Source organism: Herpailurus yagouaroundi, unplaced genomic scaffold, assembly GCF_014898765.1.
Source record: "Herpailurus yagouaroundi ecotype Mexico unplaced genomic scaffold, PumYag 159, whole genome shotgun sequence".
Classification (NCBI taxonomy): domain Eukaryota; kingdom Metazoa; phylum Chordata; class Mammalia; order Carnivora; family Felidae; genus Herpailurus; species Herpailurus yagouaroundi.
Window position 1 is genome coordinate 34,304,947 of NW_024412400.1, and position 15,631 is coordinate 34,320,577.

A 15,631-nucleotide genomic window follows, 5' to 3' on the forward strand; every position below is an offset into this window, starting at 1 on the left:
GCTCTCTCTCTCTCTCTCTCTCTCTCTCTCAAAAGAAATAAACTTAAAGAAAAAAAAAAAAGTAGGGCATCTGGGTGGCTCAGTCAGTTAAGTGTCAGACTTGGGCTCAGGTCATGATCTCACGGTCCATGGGTTCAAACCCCACATAGGGCTCTCTGCTGACAGCTCAGAGCCTGAAGCCTGCTATGGATATTCTGTGATTTTCTCTCTCTCTGTCCTCCTCTGCACTCTCTCACAAAAAAAAAAAACATTAAAGGGGTGCCTGGGTGGCTCAGTCAGTTGAGTGTCCGACTTCGGCTCAGGTCATGATCTCACAGCTCATGAGTTCGAGCCCTGGGTCTGAGGCTGACAGCTCAGAACCTGGAGGCTGCTTTGGATTCTGTGTCTCCCTCTCTCTCTGCCCCTAACCCACTCGCATTCTGTCTCTGTCTCTCCAAAAAGAAATAAACATTCAAAAAAAATTTTTAAATAAACATTAAAAACTGTTTTAAGTAATAAAATAAAATTTATTTATACTTATCTCTAACTATATATTTATGGTATCTTAATTTTAATTTTTAAATTTTTGTCCTTTTTCTTCCTTCAAAAGGATGAAAATTATATATATGTATTAGCTCTTAAATAATTATCAAAATAATCTAGTCTTAACTCATTTTTAATTTATATGAGAACTCATTTTTATAGTAAAAGAGAAATATAATTCTATTATGTAAATACATAAGACTAGTTAAAATTTAATTCATTTATCCTATTAAATGAAAAAAAACCATGGTGCTACCTTTTCTACAAAAAGATGAAATATGGGGGTGTCTGGGTGGCTCAGCTGGTTAAGCGTTCACCTCTATTTTGGCTCAGTCATGATCTCATAGTTCATGAAATCGAGCCCCACATCAGGCTCCACGCTGACAGCATGGAGCCTGCTTAGGATTCTCTATCCCTCTTTCTCTCTGCCCCTCCCCTGCTTGCACTCTCTCACTTTAAAAAATAAACTTTAAAAAGGTAGGGAAAAATGAACATAATGATATTGCTGAAAATAACACTAAACATTTAAAATTACCCATAGGGGAAGTAAGGAATAGGGTCAAGGGGACAGAAATAAAAACACAACTTTCTGAATACGAATAATTAGTTTTGACTTTGGAATTATATTGATGTCTTACATATTCAAAAGTAAATCAAATATAAAAAAGCAATCCCTAAAAATTGAAAACAAAATTAAATAAACCTAACTGTATATTAAAAGGTGACACACACACTAAGAAATATTTCAAGATATTTTACAACACTGTATTTGACTGCATCCTAGTAGAATACATTATTGGTGTCTAAGATAATTGCAAAGAAATTTAAATTTCATAAGTAGGCTTATTGTTAGCAGTAATTCTGGTATTATTTTGAAACCATTTTCATATATTACACAATAAAGCAAATGAGTATTATATTATTGTTAGGAAAAAGGATTTCTAGCATAAAAGAAAGTTACAAATGTAGAATCAGACTTTCAATCCTGTAATATTAACTTTAGATGGAAAAAAAAATTAATGATTTGTTTTCTCCCCAGAAATATATATATAATTCCCTGCACTCTTCACTAAAAAGTCCTAAAATCAGTGAAAACATAATAAACATTATAAACATGACAAGCAACCCCAACATCCAGACTGTGGTCTCTAAAAACCATTCCTAACTAAAAGAAATGTCTAATTAATTAATTTGAATTTGAATTTAGTTAATTCTAAATGTTTAGTGTTAGCTTTAACAAATATCTGAGTCCACTTCACAAAAGCGCTCTGAGGCAAAAAAAAATTAAATAATAATAATAATAATAATAATAAAGCACAGAATGTGCCTTCTGCCTAAAAGTAAGAAATTTAACAAAGATTAATGCGGTTGGGTCGAAAGGATATAATACCAGCAGGAAAAAGTTCCCACCGGCTGAAGACAGAATAATTTTATTATTAAAATACTTGAGTTAACAACTTTAGAAAGAAGAGAGATAGCCACAAACAAAAAATCTTACTGCTTATCACTGGAAATCATAACAGCATCAACTTCTTACTCTAAAAAATGAGAATTAAGGGACACCTGGGTGGCTCAGCTCATTGGGCATCTGCCTCTTGATTCCAGCTCAGGTTATGAAGATCTCACATTTTGTGAGTTCAAGCCTCTGCTTGGGACTCTGTCTCCCTCTCTGCCCCTCCTCTGCTAGCTTTCTCTCTCTCTCTCAAAATAAACTCTAAAAAATTTTTTAAAAAAGAAAAAGTAGGAAATAAAATGAAAAAACTGAACATTAATTCTATCTTCCCTGTAACAAACCACATAAGGCAACTAAACAGCCCCTAGTCAATAAGATTCTTTTTTTATGAAAGAATTCATTAAAAAAAAAAAAAAAGAACAGTAGAATTGAAAAATCACCATTTTGCAAAATCATCAATTGGATGAAACCATTAGATGAAGAGATGATGGGAAATTTTATAGTGGAAAGATTATATTACTATTTAACCCCAACAATCTAGTATCCCTAAGAGTAAGTCAACAAGACAATATGTGCCTAGTATGTTACAATTAGAAGCAATTACAACCTATGGAATATTTTTCCTTTTTTTTAAAGTTTATTTATTTATTTTGAGAGAGAGTGAGTTTATTTATTTTGCAAGACAGAGAACCCCAAGCAGACTCTGTGCTGTCAGGGCAGAGCCTAACACGGGGCTCCATCTCACAACTGTGAGATCACAGCCTGAATAAAAACAAAGAGTTGGATGCTTATATGACTGAGCCACCCAGGCACCCCTGCCAAAAATATTTGTATCTAAATTTAGCCCTAATTTCCAGTTTAGAGAAAATACAGGAGACGGAAGAATAAGTTAAATGACATAATAAGAAAGCAAATCTAGCATAAACCAGTTTCCAAGACAAATGACCAGTTTCTTCAACAAGTCAATGACATTTTGGGGGGAAAATAAGCAGGGAACAAAAGGAGGAAGACTCCTCTAGTTTATAAGAGATATAACCACTCCCAAGATAAAATGTGTTTTAAAAAATGATAATGAATAAAACTACACATATGAATTTATGTAGGAAACATTACTGTCTATCCAAGATGGTATGAGGAACTCTTTTGCAGAGATAAGCAAACACTCTGTTTTGAGTGACAATGCGCTCTTCCTCCTCTTTTGTTAATCTATAGATATCCTTTTGCAAAGAAGCAATGGTCTCTTGTTGTTCCATTTGTTTTTTCTTATAATGCTGACATTTTGCCTGTAAGAAATTTTTCAAAAAACATAATCACGATATGTACCTCTAGGACATGCTGCCCTAATAACATTGTACACAGCTTCTATCAAGATGCTTCATTCAAGAACTTTTAACAACTGTTTTCACATGGGTGCAAGCTCCAAGGACATTAATAAGTCATAAACAGAAAAAAAATCAAACAATAGGGAAACTATAATTAATTGGGTCTATTCAAGTTTGGGTAGTAAGTAAAGGAACTCAAGTATGTCCATAAAAATGATATAATTTCATAGATGAAAATAATAATCAGGAAACAACCAATATTAACAAATTGGATTTAACAAAAGCCAGGATTTAAAATTCAGTTTTCTTTTTTTCTTTTTTTTTTTTTTGAGAAAGAGCATACATGCACACGTGAGCTAGGGAGGGACAGAGGCAGGAGGAGAAAGAGAGAATCTTAAGCAGGCTCCACACCCAGCACAGAGCCCAACAACAGAGCCTAAAATGTGACCTGATCACATGTCCTTGAGATCACGACCTGAGCAGAAATCAAGTCAGATAGCCACCCAAGTGCCCCTAAAATTCAGATTAAGTGATCAATGATAATTCAAGATTTCAGATAATTTGATCAATTTAGGCACTCATGCAATATGAGAGACAACAAACTCAGAGGAAGTCCCTAACAAGGATTAATTATTAAGAAATAATATATACCCCAAGATCTATACAAAGGAATATAAATCTTGGACACTCTCTTGCTTGTCTTCAATGAAATATCACTGGCTTGGTTTTCCCTTATTCCCTACCTTCAATCCTTCAATGTCCTTTGAAAGCTCATTATCAACAGCACTATCAGTGCTGTTATTAATACACTTTTCATTAAACTCAGTGAGAAACTCCATCCCCACCTAACCTGCCTATAACTAAGACATACGATTTTCAAAAGAGAATGACTTGTCTAAGCACATGTTCACCTGCCCATAGTGTCAAGTTTACTGAGACTTAGCCTCAAGGGGAAAAGGGGACTCAGCTTCTGATACTACAACATCTCCCAGTAACCAGTGATCATCTGCCTCAGCCCCCAACTGGAAGTCAGGCAGTTGCTTTAGAGCCAAGTGATAATTGTCCCAGTTCCACCTCTATCTATACATTAGCAATGAAACCAGAATTAATCATCAGTTTTGCAAGGTTGTAGGTGTTAAGAGCAATATACAACCATCAACTGTATCTCTCCTAAGTCATTCTATGAGGCCAACATTATCCTGGTACCAAGCAAGACAACACAAGAGAAGAGAACCACAAACCAATATCCATTATACACACTAATGTGGATAATCTCCGACAAAACTCTAGCAAACCAAATTCCTTAACATATTAAAAGGATTGTATACCAGGACCAAGCGACATCTATTCCTAGAATGCAGAAACGACCCATCATATGAAAAATCAATGTACTACACCACATTAACAGATTGAAAGGAAAAAAAAAACATATGATCATCTTAATTGATGTAGAAAACGCATTTGACAAAATCCAACACCCTTTCATGATAAAACACTCAGCAAACCAGGAACAGAATGAAACATTCTCAACATAATAAAAGCCATTTATGGGGCACCTGGGTGGCTCAGTTGGTTAAGTGTCCGACTTTGGCTCAGGTCATGATCTCACATTTCGTGAGTTTGAGCCCTGCACTGGGCTCTGTGCTCACAGTTCAGAGCCTGGAGCCTGCTTCAGATTCTGTGTCTCCTTCTCTCTGCCCCATCCCTACTCATGCTCTGTCTCTCTCTGTCTTAAAAGTAAATAAAACATTGTATAAATAAAAACTATGTATTCCACATAGTACTGGAAGTCCTTATCAGAGTAATCAGCCAAGAAATGGAATAAAAGGCATCCATTTTAGAAAGAGGTAGAAGTATGTTTGTAGATGATACGATGCTATATGCAGAAAACTTAAAGTGTGCACAAAAAGAAACCTGTTAGAATAAACGAATTCAGCAATGTAGAAACATACAGAATCAACACAGAAAAATCAATTGCATTTCTTGTTTTTTAATTTGTTTTGAGAGAGAGAGAGAGAGAGAGAGAGAGACAGAAAGAGAGCGTGCATGCGTGCAAAGGAAGGGCAGAGAGGGAGGGAGAATCCTAACCAGGATCCAGGCTGTTGGTGTAGAGCCCCACATGGGGCCCAATCTCACAAACCACGAGATCGTGACCTGAGCCAGGACCAAGAGTCAGATGCTCAACCGAATGAGCCACCCAGACACCGCTCAATTGCATTTCTGTATTTACAATGAACAATCCAAAAGGGAAATTAAGAAAACAATTCCATTTACAATAGATCGAAAAGAATAAAATAGAAATAAATAAACCAAGAAGACAAAAGACATACATTGAAATTATAAAAAGTTGCTGAAGGAAAGTGAAGACAACACAAATGAATGTCAAGACATTCTGTATTCACAGACTGGAAGACTTAATATTGTTTAGAGGTCAATACTACCCTAAGTGATCTAGAGACTCAATGCAATCACTATCAAAATTCCAATGACATTTTTTTTGCAGAAACAGAAAAATCTGTCCTAAAGTTCATATGGACTCTCAAGAGATCTTACACAGCCAAAACAATCTTAAAAAAGGAACAAAGTTAAGGTTCTTAAACTTCCTGATTTCAAAGCTTATCACAAAACTATAGTAATCAAAACAGTGTGATACTGGTATATACCAACAGAGTAGAACAGAGAAAGCCCAGAAATAATCCTGTGGATACATGATCAAATTTTTTTTCAACAAGGGTACCAAAACCATTCAAAGGGAAAAGAACAGGCTTTGTTCAACAAATAATGTTGGGAAAACTGGGTATCTACATACTAAAGAATTAAGTTGGACCCTTATCTAACATCATACACAAAAATTAACTTAAAATGGATCAAAGATCTAAATGTACAAGATAAAATTATAAAATTCTTAGAAGAAAATTATAAAATTCTTAGGACAAAAGCTTAGTGACACTGGATTTGGCAATCATTTCTTGGATAAGACACAAAAAGCACAGGAGAAAAAAAAAACAGATAAATTGACTTTCTCCAAACTTAAAACTTTTGTCTATCAAAGGACAACCAACAAAATAAGAAAATATTTTCAAATAGTACATAGGATAAGAGTCAGTATCCAAAATAAACAACTCCAGGGGCGCCTGGGTGGCTCAGTTGGTTAAGCGTCCGACTTCGGCTCAGGTCACGAACTCGCGGTTTGTGAGCTCAAGCCCCGTATCAGGTTCTGTGCTGACAGCTCGGAGCCTGGAGCCTGCTTCAGATTCTGTGTCTCCCTCTCTCTGCCCCTCCCCTGCTCATGCTCTGTCTCTCTCTGTCTCCCAAAAATAAATAAATGTTAAAAAATAAATAAATCAATCAATAAACAACTCCAACAACTCAACAACAAAATCCAATAAAAAAACAAGAAAAGGACTTGAATAGACATTTCTCTAAAGAACATATACAAATGACCAATAAGCACATGAAAAGATGCTCAACATCACAGACCATTAGTAAAATGCAAATTAAAACCAGAATAAGATACCACTTCACACCAATTAAAATGGCTACTATTAAAAATACAACAAAAATAAAAAATAACAAATGTAGGTAAGGATGTGGGGAAATCTTGTGCCTTGCTGGTAGAAATGTAAAATAGTGTAGCAACTTCAGAGAATATATTGCAGTTCAAGAAAAAATTAAACATAAATTTACCATATGACCAAGAAATTCCACTTCTGGGTATATAACCCAAACAACTGAAAGCAGGGACTTGAATAGACATTTGTACATCCACATTCATAGCGGGATTATTCACAATAGCCAAAAGATGAAAACAATCCAAGTGTCTATTGATGGATGAATGGATAAACAAAATGTGGTATACACACACAACAGAATGTTATCAGGCTTTAAAGAGAAAGTAAATTCCAACATGCTACAACATGGATAAATCTTGAAGACATTACAGTAAAATGAAATAAGCCAGTCACAAAAGGACCAATACTGTATGATTCCACTTATATGAGGTAACTAGAATGGTCAATAATAAGACAAAGTAGAATGATGGTTGTCAGGAGCTGCAGGGAGCAAAGAATGAGGAGTTACTGTTTCATGAGTATGAAGTTTCAGTTTGGGAAGATGAAAAAAGTTCTGTAGATGGATGGTGAGGACAGTTGCACAACAGGAATGTATTTAATGCTACTCAAGTGTATACTTTAAAATGGTTAAGTTTTATGTTCTTTATGACGATATACAACAAAAAAGGGGCGAAAATCAATTTATCTCTATAAACTAGCAATGAACATTAATAAATTAAACAGAAAATCGGGGTGTCTGGCTGATTCCATCGGAAGTGTGTGCAACTCGATCTCAGGGTTGTGAGCTTGAGACCCAAGGTAGGTGTAGAGATTAAGTTTTTTATTTTTAAGATTTTATTTTTTAGTAAACAATCATCTACAATACATCTATCTACAATACAATCATCTACAATACCATTAAAATATTGGATACTCAGAGCTAAATCTGATAAAATATGTGAAAGGCCAGAGTACCCCAAATTACAAAACACTGCTGAGAGAAATTAAAGACTTAAACAAATAGAAACAGCATGTTCATGGATCATAACATTCAATACTGTTAAGATGCCGTTCTCCCCAAATTGATCTGTGTATTCAATCCCAGCAGGCTTTTTTTCTGGAAATCAACAATTAGAAAATTCACAAAGAAATGCAAAAGACCTAATAGTCTTTTAGTGAAAACATTGACAAAGAAAAATGTAGAAGACTTACAGTGCCTGATTACAAGATTGACCATCATCAAAACAGTGTGGTACTTCCATAAAGACAGATACATACATTAATGAAACCAGTGTCCAGAAGTAGAGCCACACATACAACAATTCATTTCGGCTAAAAGTACAAAGGCAATGAAGCAGAGGCAGGATACTCTTTCTAAAAAATGGTGGTACAACAATTAGATATTATAACCTTGAGTTAGGGATCATTTTTTAAGATACAAACCAAAAGCATAAGCTATTTTTAAAAAACCTGATAGAATTAAACTTCATCAAAATTTAGAACTTAAGCTCTTTGAAAACTACCAAAAAAAGGAAGACAAGTCACAGGCAGTTTCTTACAAAGTTAAATATATGCTTACCATACAACTCAGCAATTCTAGTCTTAGATATCTACCAAAGAGGAATGAAAGCCTATGTCCACAGAAACACTTGAACACAAATATTCATAAGCTCTATTTTTAATAGTCAGAAATTAGAAACAACTCAAATACACACTAACAGGTCAATACACTGTGGTATATCCACACAATGGAATACTTGTCAGTAATAAAAAGTAATAAACTATTGATACAACCAGCAACATGAATGAATCTTGAAATAATTATGTTCAGTGAAAGATGATTACATATCAATGATTTTGATAGGGTAGTTAGATATGAGCTGGAGGTAAGGATGGTGGTAAACAGTGCTTCCAGTTTCCCCACCTTCCAGGGCTATCAGATCAAGAACAGCAGGTGCTCTCCTTGGAGTCTGTGGCCTGCAATAACCTAGAACTTCATTATACTATATTTTAACTGCAGTTTCAGCACCCCTCACTCCCGTGAGGGAAAACAGCCATGACAGTTCTGGCAAGCACCCTGTAGGACCAAAAACTTCCCCTCCCTATTGGAGGAGTCCCTTAAATGACTGGAAACCTCAGTCAGAGACCACTATAGCCACTACCCGTAACCTATGCAACCATAAAAAGAAAAGATAGCCCTAACTCCAGTGCCATTGCCACCTTGGGCCTACCTGCTATCCCATCTTGACAGCATATTGTCCTATTTAATAAACTGCTTTGTGCTTGCTACTTTCTTCTGGCTGTCTTTATTTGAGTGCGGATTCTTATATAAATCTTTCATGGGGAACCCAAGAACTAGACCTCCATTCACAAAGCACACAATCTCCCACCAAGAACAATTTTAATAGCCTGTGCCACATGAAATGTCCATTTCCTTCCTATCTCTTTCCTCCCTATTTAGATTTTAGTACATATAACCCAGTTATGTATTCTGCATGTCTTGCTGACTTTAAAAAAGTTTAGGTCTACAGACCACCACCAGAAACTCCCAACTCTACATGCAACACAATGGCAATAATTAGTATCTTTCAGTACTCACTCTAAATGTCAATGGACTCAACGCTCCAATCAAAAGACACAGGGTAAGAAAATGGATAAGGAAACAAAATCCATCTATATCCTGTTTACAAGAGACCCATTTTAGACCTAAAGACACCTTCAGATTGAAAGTAATGGGATGGAGAACCATCTATCATGGAGTAGCCACACTTAGACAATCTAGATTTTAAAATAAACATTGTAACAAGATGAAGAAGGGCTTTATAGCATAATTAAGGGGTCTATCCACCAAGAAGACCTAACAATTACAAACATCTATGCCAATGTGGAGCACCCAAACATATAAACCAATCACAAACATACAGAAACTCAGTGATAATGATACCATAATAGTAGGGGACTTCAACACCCCCACTTACAGCAATGGACAGATCATCTAAACAGAAAACCAAGGAAACAATGGCTTGAATGACACACTGGACTAGATGGACTTAACATACATTCAGAACATTTCATCCTAAAGCATTGGAACACACATTCTTCAGAAGTACGCATGATACATTCTCCAGAATAGAGTACATACTGGGGCACAAATCAGCCCAAGTACAAAAAATATCAATATCAACAAGTACAAAAAAGATCAAGATCACAATGAGATACCACCTCACACCTGTCATAATGATTAACGTTAACAACTCAGGCAACAACAGATGTTGGCAAGGATGTGGAGAAAGAGGATCTCTTTTGCATTGTTGGTGAGAATGCAAACCGGTACACCCACTCTGGAAAACAGTAGGGAGGTTCCTCAAAAATTAGTGCAATTACACTACTAGGATACAAAAATGCTGATTCGAAGGGGCATGTGCACCCCAGTGTTTATAGCAGCGCTATCAACAATAGCCAAATTATGAAAGGAGCCAAAATGTCCGTCAACTGATGAATAAAGATATGGTGTATATATATATAATGGAATATTACTTGGTGATCAAAAAGAACGAAATCCTGCCATTTACAAAAATGTGGATGGAACTAGAATGTATTATGCTAAGCGAAATAAGTCAGAGAAAGACCAACATCATGATTTCACTCACATGTTAAATTTAAGAAACAAAAGGGAAGGAAAAACAAAGGAAGATAAAAACGGAGAGGGAGGAAACCATAAGAGACTCTCAAATAGGGGTGTTTGGGTAGCTCAGTTGGTTAAGCAGCCAACTTTTGATTATGGCTCAGCTCATGATCTCATGAGCCCTGTATGGGGCTCAGCACTGGGCTTGGAGCCTACTTGGGATTCCTCTCTCCCTCTCTCTCTTCCTCTCCCTGCACTCGCCCATGTGCTCTCTCTCAAAATAAATAAATAAACATTTAAAAATAAAATATAATAGGGGCGCCTGGGTGGCTTGGTCGCTTGAGCGTCTGACTTCGGCTCAGGTCATGATCTCACAGTTTCTAAGTTTGAGCCCTGCATTGGGCTCTGTGCTGCCAGTTGGAGCCTGCTTCAGTTTCTCTGTCTCCCTCTCTTTCTGCCCCTCCCCGGCTCACGCTCTTTCTCTTGCTCTCAAAAATAAATAAAAAAAATAAAAAAAAATTTTTTAATAAAGTAACAATTTCTTAAAATTGGGAAATTAAGCAGTGTTAAAATACTGCTATTTTTATAAAAAGAAAAGTAACCAAACAACTTATAATAATCACAAAGGATATTCCATAAAAACATTACATAAATTTAATTCAGTAACAAATATTTGAGCATTTACTCCTACTAATAATAGGTACTCTTTTAGCCTAAACAAAATAGACAAAAATATTTGCCTTCATGGAGCTTACATTCTAACACAGGGAAATATATAAACAAAACTACTTGTTTATATATAGTATGTTAGGATGTTGGACAGCGGTAAGAACTATGGATAAAACATAAATCAAGGAAGGAGTATCAAGTGTGGTGGATGGGATTGGCAACTGTAAGTAAAGTAGTCAAGAAAGGAATTCCTGAGAGATGGTAACATCCAAGAAAGGACAGAGAGAACAAGCCATGCAGCTAACTCTTGGTGACACTGAGAAAGGAGAGAGAGAAGAGCATGCAGGGCAAAGGGAAAAGAAAGAACAAAATGTACAAAGGCCCTGAGGTGAGGATGATCAAGGAAAATGTTCAAGGAAGAACAAGAACATGAGTGTGGCTGGAGTAGAAATAAACAAGGAGTACACTAGATGAAATCAGAAAGTAACCGGTAGCCACATATGTAGGACCTTAGAGGCCATGGTAAGACTTTTTGATTCTCCTCTAAAGAAAAAGGAAAGCCATTAGGGGCTTCTGAGTTACTATGTTCAAAAAGACACTGAAAAAGGCAAGGGTGGAAACAAGAGAGACCAACAGAGGGGTAGAAGAGAAATGAAGGTGACTTGGACCGGAGTGGAGACTAAAAAAAAAATTAAAAGTTTTGGGAAGAAATCCAGGAATACATTTTTAGACACATAAAATTCTAGATATCTATTAGACATCCAGTAGAGATATCAAATAGTCTGCAAGGTATCAGTCTGGAACTAAGGGAAGATGATGCCTGGGCTACAGATTTAAATTACAAATGAATTTACGCTATGAATTAGGCTGAACATCTGAGTCAGAATATATAGGAAATATAAAAGATCTAAGAAATGAGTCCTGGGGAGTCCCAGCACTAAGAGGATAGAGAGATAAGAACCAGCAAAGGAACTGAAGAATGACCAAAAGGAAAACCAGAGGAGAGGACATTCTGGAAACCAAAGAAAGAAAGAATTTTAAGAAGGCAACAGTGATAGGTCAATAAGATAAAGTCCACTGAATTAAGCAACAACACAGAGGTCACCTTGACCTTAATGAGCCGTTTTAGTACTATCATGTAAGAAAACATAATTAATACCTGTAAAGCTTTATGCTCCTTTTGAAGATCTTTTATTTTATTCTGTTGCTGGCTAACCCTATTTATGGATTCATCCTCCAATTCACCAATTTTGGATTTCACACACTCCATAATTTGTTCCAAGTCATTAGCTCGTTGTTCCTGATCGGCTGCTCGGCTCTGTTCTAGCTGAAGTTCATTTCTAATAACAGACACACAATTCCTTCCCTTAGTTATAAAAGTAAAATCACATCCACAAACATACCCATCTAACAACATAATGAATTTCTAAAATTTCTTTGCATTCTTAAAATTTCTATCATATAACACAAACCAATATAAGAAATACAGGACACTATTACACACCTAAGCTATTACTGAAAGAATTATCTATTAAAAATATTAAAATATAAAAATATTTAAACTTAACATTTATGTCAAAATAGAAAATTAAAGGTCTGGATTCTTTTCAAGGCAATTATTTTTAGAATGCATATATCACTTATATACAAACAATTCAAAAGAGACATTTTTTCATTTTCTTACTTAAGCTGCTGATTAGTTTCTATGAGCTCCTGGATCATGTTCTGCTGACGTGTTGTTTCTTCCATCAATGTTTTCAAATTCTGCCTCATCTTCTGTGATGACTGTTTATCAAAAATGATGAAATCTACATTTATGGAATGTAACACAGATAATAAAAATAAAGAGCAAAAAAAATTTTTAGGATAATAAGTTTTGAAAGGAAAAAGACATTTTTTACCATAATGAACAAGAATAGGATCTGATTACCTTTAAGATCAGTTCTTTTGACTAGAAATAAAGGTTTTAAGCCATGCATCATCAAAAGCACATTTATGCTTTCCCATTCTGCTTCTTCCTGCTATGATTACAAGGAGAGAAAAGAATCAACTTTAACATATAGAGAGAACAAACACCCTCTTGAACATAATTTCCTTGTCTTCAGAATAATGGAACTTTTTCTCCAAAGTTTTTTAATATGAATTTTTATGTACATATAATAAGTAAAATTAAACTTATTTCTGACAAAATTAGCAGACTAAAAAGAATGCAAATGAGCATAAATAATTATGTAATTCCAGAATACTCATACATAAGGCCTTAATGGATAGAGTAAAACAAAAACACCAACAAAAAAATACCTTGTAATTTCAGTGAACCAAACAGACCTGAGTTTTTTTGTTTAACTGAACCAACCGGGCTCTACTCAAAAGAAACAGCTGCAAATTAGGTCATATTAACTGAATAGTAAATTAAATTTGAGTCACTCAGAAACAAGTATCACTTAATAAGTAGGGTCACAAAAAAATTTTTTTTAATCTGACTGGTCAAAGCCAGTAATTTAATAGTCTCTTGTATAATAGACAAGGTCTAATTATAAAAAGGAGTCTGTCCATCTAGATAACTGATTCTAGTAGAATCACTCTGAAAGATACTCTCAAGCTTTGTATCCCTCATTCTTTTTTTTTTTCTTTTCAATGTGTTGTTTTTTTGTTTTTTTTTTTTAATTTATTTTTGGGACAGAGAGAGACAGAGCATGAATGGGGGAGGGGCAGAGAAAGAGGGAGACACAGAATCGGAAACAGGCTCCAGGCTCTGAGCCATCAGCCCAGAGCCCGACGCGGGGCTCGAACTCACGGACCGCGAGATCGTGACCTGGCTGAAGTCGGACGCTTAACCGACTGCGCCACCCAGGCGCCCCTCCGTGATTCTTAAATATGTATTTACAACACAAACCTGAGAGGGGAACCCTAACTCTCTAGAGTATGTAAATAAAAACATGATAATGGGAAGAAAAAGGTAATTAAGAACATACAATACAGATAAGAATGAAAAGAGCATGGGGCATCTGGGTGGCTCAGTCAACTAAGCATCTGCCTTCAGCTCAGGTCATGATCTCACAGTTTGTGGGTTCAGGCTCTGCATCAGCCTCTGTGCTGACAGCTCAGAGCCTGGAGCTTGTTTCAAATTCTGTGTCTCCCCCTCTCTCTCTGCCCTTCCCCCACTCATGCTCTGTCTCTCTCAAAAGTAAATAAACACTAAAAAAATTTTAAAAAAAGAATGAAAAGAGATTTTTTAATTATACATTTATATCCATGACATTAACAATTTATAACAGTCTTTTGATGTAAATCCAATGATCAATTTGGAATCACTGTATGAGGTGATTTACTTGCTTTTTAAGTTATTAAAGTAGGGGTGCCTGGGTGGTTCAGTCAGTTAAGTGTCCAACTCTTGATTTCAGCTCAGGTCATGATCTCATCATTTGTGAGATCAAGCCCTGAATCAGGCTCTGTGCTTACAGCATGGAGCCTGCTTGGGATTCTCTCTCTCCCTCTCTCTGCCGCTCCCTTGCTCACTCACGCTCTCTCTCTCTCTCCCAAAATAAACAAACATTTAAGTTACTAAAGTATATTTAAAAAGGTAATTTGAGTGAATTTTCAATGTTAAAATGCTTGAAAAAATAGAATTTATACAATAGTTTTCACTGGTGGAATAGTATTAAATATTTTAATAGCTTAAAGATTAATAATTTAGGCAGCAGACAAATACATATAAAAGGATTAGTCTCCATATCCAAATCCCTCTAGATATTAAAGAAATCTCTCAAGACAAAAAAGGAACAAATTACCCTGATAACTATGATAGCACTATCAATAACAGTGCCAAATCTTTCCTTTTGACTGCTTTCCTCCCCTTCTCTATCGTTTCTGTACTTCTCCGCCCTCCCACAATCTTTTCCCTTATTATTTTTTAAGGTCTTCTGGGTCAAAGATTCATGACCCAGAATTTAAATTATTAAACATATCGGTTTTAGGGGCACCTGGGTGGCTCAGTTGGTTGAGTGTCTGACTTTGGCTCAGGTCACCATCTCACAGTTCTTGAGTTCCAGCCCCGTGCCGGGCTCTGTGCTGACAGCTCAGAGCCTGAAGCCTGCTTTAGATTCTGTGTCTCCCTCTCTGTCTGCCCCTTCCCCACTCATGCTCTGTCTCTGTCTCTGTCAAAAATAAACATAAAAAAAAGATATGTTTAGGAGTTCTGGGTGGGCATCTCAGTGGATGTCTACTATGACTCGCAAAAACAAAGTACTCTGTAAATAATGCCACACATTTTAAATGATCAAATTATACATACTGTTCCTGGATACCTCTTTTAATGGAAAGAATAACTGCAAATTCTGAAAAGAGCTAAGAATGGCATTTTCTTAAAAAAAAAAAAAAAAAAGAATGGCATTTTCTAAAGTATGTGGTACAGAACACTAAAGAACTGTTCATGAGACTAATGTGAAATAAGTAGGAAATACTGTATACTAAAGTCTCTTTTTGGACA

General features: G+C 35.8%; 1 protein-coding gene across 12 annotated transcripts in view; it reads right to left on the reverse strand.

Annotated features, from left to right (window-relative positions):
• The window catches only part of CEP70 (centrosomal protein 70), a 90,492-nt gene that overhangs the window by 44,175 nt on the left and 30,686 nt on the right, over positions 1-15,631 (reverse strand). For 11 of the 12 annotated variants that reach the window (XM_040480299.1, XM_040480303.1, XM_040480304.1 and 8 more), the window contains 4 exons: positions 13,073-13,163; positions 12,827-12,950; positions 12,302-12,482; positions 3,089-3,258 (listed from right to left, as the gene is read on the reverse strand). In XM_040480299.1, the coding sequence (XP_040336233.1) occupies positions 3,089-3,258; positions 12,302-12,482; positions 12,827-12,950; positions 13,073-13,163 (566 nt within the window). Of the gene's footprint in view, positions 1-3,088; positions 3,259-12,301; positions 12,483-12,826; positions 12,951-13,072; positions 13,164-15,631 lie in introns of those variants that run through there. The other variant, XM_040480308.1, reaches the window with a different exon arrangement.